Source organism: Rhagoletis zephyria, unplaced genomic scaffold (genome assembly GCF_001687245.7).
Source record: "Rhagoletis zephyria isolate East Lansing unplaced genomic scaffold, Rhagoletis_zephyria_1.1 Rzeph_scaffold_26511, whole genome shotgun sequence".
NCBI classification, from domain to species: domain Eukaryota; kingdom Metazoa; phylum Arthropoda; class Insecta; order Diptera; family Tephritidae; genus Rhagoletis; species Rhagoletis zephyria.
The window spans coordinates 3,170-5,507 of record NW_016183569.1 but is presented as its reverse complement, the minus strand read 5'-3'; the positions used below and the strand labels follow the sequence as shown (position 1 = coordinate 5,507).

The window sequence follows — 2,338 nt, the reverse complement described above, 5'->3', positions numbered from 1 at the left end:
ACATGCTACACCAAATTGGGGTTCTCAGAGGCAACAGAAAGCAGGTAATTTTGTGCTCCACAGATGTATCAAACGCGTATAATTGCGTCAACATTNTATAATTGCGTCAACATTAATACCCTTCAACAAATACTTGTAGACCTGAAAGTAGAGAAACTCTATATTGACTGGATAATAAATTTTTTGGCTAGCAGGACGTTAAAACTAGGAAACAGTACAGTTGAAATTAGTAATGGGCTACCGCAAGGAAGTGTACTCTCACCAATCCTCTTTAATATTTATACGAAACGACTACACAATCTATCTGACTCTAATATGCAAATATACCAGTTCGCTGACGACTTTTTCTTTGTATCATCTGGCAATAGTTTTCCCGAGGCTAACAGCAACCTCCAGGCAAAACTAGATAACTTCATTGAAATCTGCAGCCAACTACAACTAAGTTTTAACCCAAGCAAAACTAAAGTTATNTCTGCAGCCAACTACAACTAAGTTTCAACCCAAGCAAAACTAAAGTTATGCATGTTAGCAGAGGACCAAAAAAGGAAATTAATGTCACTATCGGCCAGACTAGATTGCTACAAGTTAATGAAATTAAAGCACTGGGTAGAGTAGTAAACAGCTCTCTGACCATGAGTAGTCACTACCAAACCACCATAGAGGCAACGTCCAACAATATCAAGTTTTTCAAATACCTAACAAATGTCAAATCTGGCCTACATCCTCAGAAAGCCATGAACATATACAAAAGTCTGGTCAGGTCTAAAATTGAGTATGGATACACCACTGCTGCTAATGGTGCCAAATCTGCCTCCAAAAAAATACTCACTCTACAAAACAAATTTCTCAGAAGATGCTTGGGTTTAACGCCCTCTACCCCTATTCCCACCATGTATGCACTGGCCAATGAACTGCCTCCTGCAGAGAGGTCAATATGGCTTGCAGCGAAAGAACTGGCTAAAATGTTTGCGGTTAATGACCCCATAGTTGCTTCGGTTAGATCCAGCCCCCCTGTGAACTCCAGTTACTCCTTCACATATAACAAATTCAGGCAAATTTTCGAACGGCTTGAACCTGTGGGGGATCACCCCACCTCCACCAACTGTGAAATAATCGACAGCGCTTTCCCTGGCCTCAAGGCCACAATGACTGCTGAATGTGCCAATGCTCACTTCTCTAGGATGCTCAACAATTACAAGGAGAGGAGATTTAACATCATGTTCACCGATGCATCGCTCTCTGACAGTAGGACTGGCTGTGGCATATATAATTACAACTGTGACACTGAAACTGCATTCCACCTACCCTTTAAGTCTTCCACAGCCTTTGGGGAACTCTTGGCCATTGAAGAGGCAATTAATATCGCCTCCAATAATAACTACCGCAAATTAGTAATTTTTACTGACAGCCGTATGTCGTGCCAAACCCTTAAAAACCCTAACTCACTCAATAGCATCGCTAGTAGAATCCTACGAAAAGTCCACGTAGCTGCTTTCGACAGTATCCACATTGTATGGATACCCAGTCACAAAGGTGTTCCGGGGAATGAAAGGGTAGACAGCATTGCCAAAAAGGCAATTGACAATAGCAGTTGTAAAGACTACTTATATACAACCNCACGTAGCTGCTTTCGACAGTATCCACATTGTATGGATACCCAGTCACAAAGGTATTCCGGGGAATGAAAGGGTAGACAGCATAGCCAAAAAGGCAATTGACAATAGTAGTTGTAAAGACTACTTATATACAATTGACGAAGCTATCAAGCAGATAAAAGAAGCTCTGTATAATGAATGGTATGCCGGTTTTTTGGCATATGCAAATGACCATCCCAACTTATATGCTACTATCTTCCCCACGAGAAGAGATACCGCATGGTTCAAAAAACTTTCACTGTCTCCTTCTAACATTAAAACCTTAAATCGGATACCAACAGGCCATACCTATGACAAGAACTACCTGTTCAAAATTCAGGCCTATCGGTCAAATCGCTGCTCGTGTGGTCAAGCTGATGGATACGTCCATCAGACCTTCCACTGCAGGCGGCACTCGACGGTTAGATCCGGATACGATATCTTCCAAACACATAACAATTTTGAGGCAATCTTTCGTGGCAAAAATCTAGCCAAGATAACTCAACTGGTTAACTTTTTACAAAAAGCCAATATCGTCTTTTAACTTTTATGTTTAATGTATCTTTTGTTTAAAACCACATATGTATATGTATAGTACTGGTGTTGTAACTAGTACATTCGTTTTCATGTATCTATTATTTATACCGTCTCCACCTCGCTCAAACCTTTTCAATCCGCTCGTTGGCGCGTCAAGCCGCCGTATA

The 2,338-nt window shown here is 41.0% G+C and overlaps 1 protein-coding gene across 1 annotated transcript; it reads left to right on the top strand.

Moving 5' to 3' along the window:
- Positions 1 to 8: 8 nt before the first annotated feature.
- Positions 9 to 1,669, top strand: LOC108382358 (uncharacterized; the record flags this gene model as incomplete). The annotated part of the gene is made up of 2 exons (XM_017638742.1): positions 9 to 438; positions 489 to 1,669. Coding segments are annotated over exons 1-2 (1,556 nt in total), but the record flags the coding sequence as incomplete, so codon positions are not given.
- Positions 1,670 to 2,338: the final 669 nt, after the last annotated feature.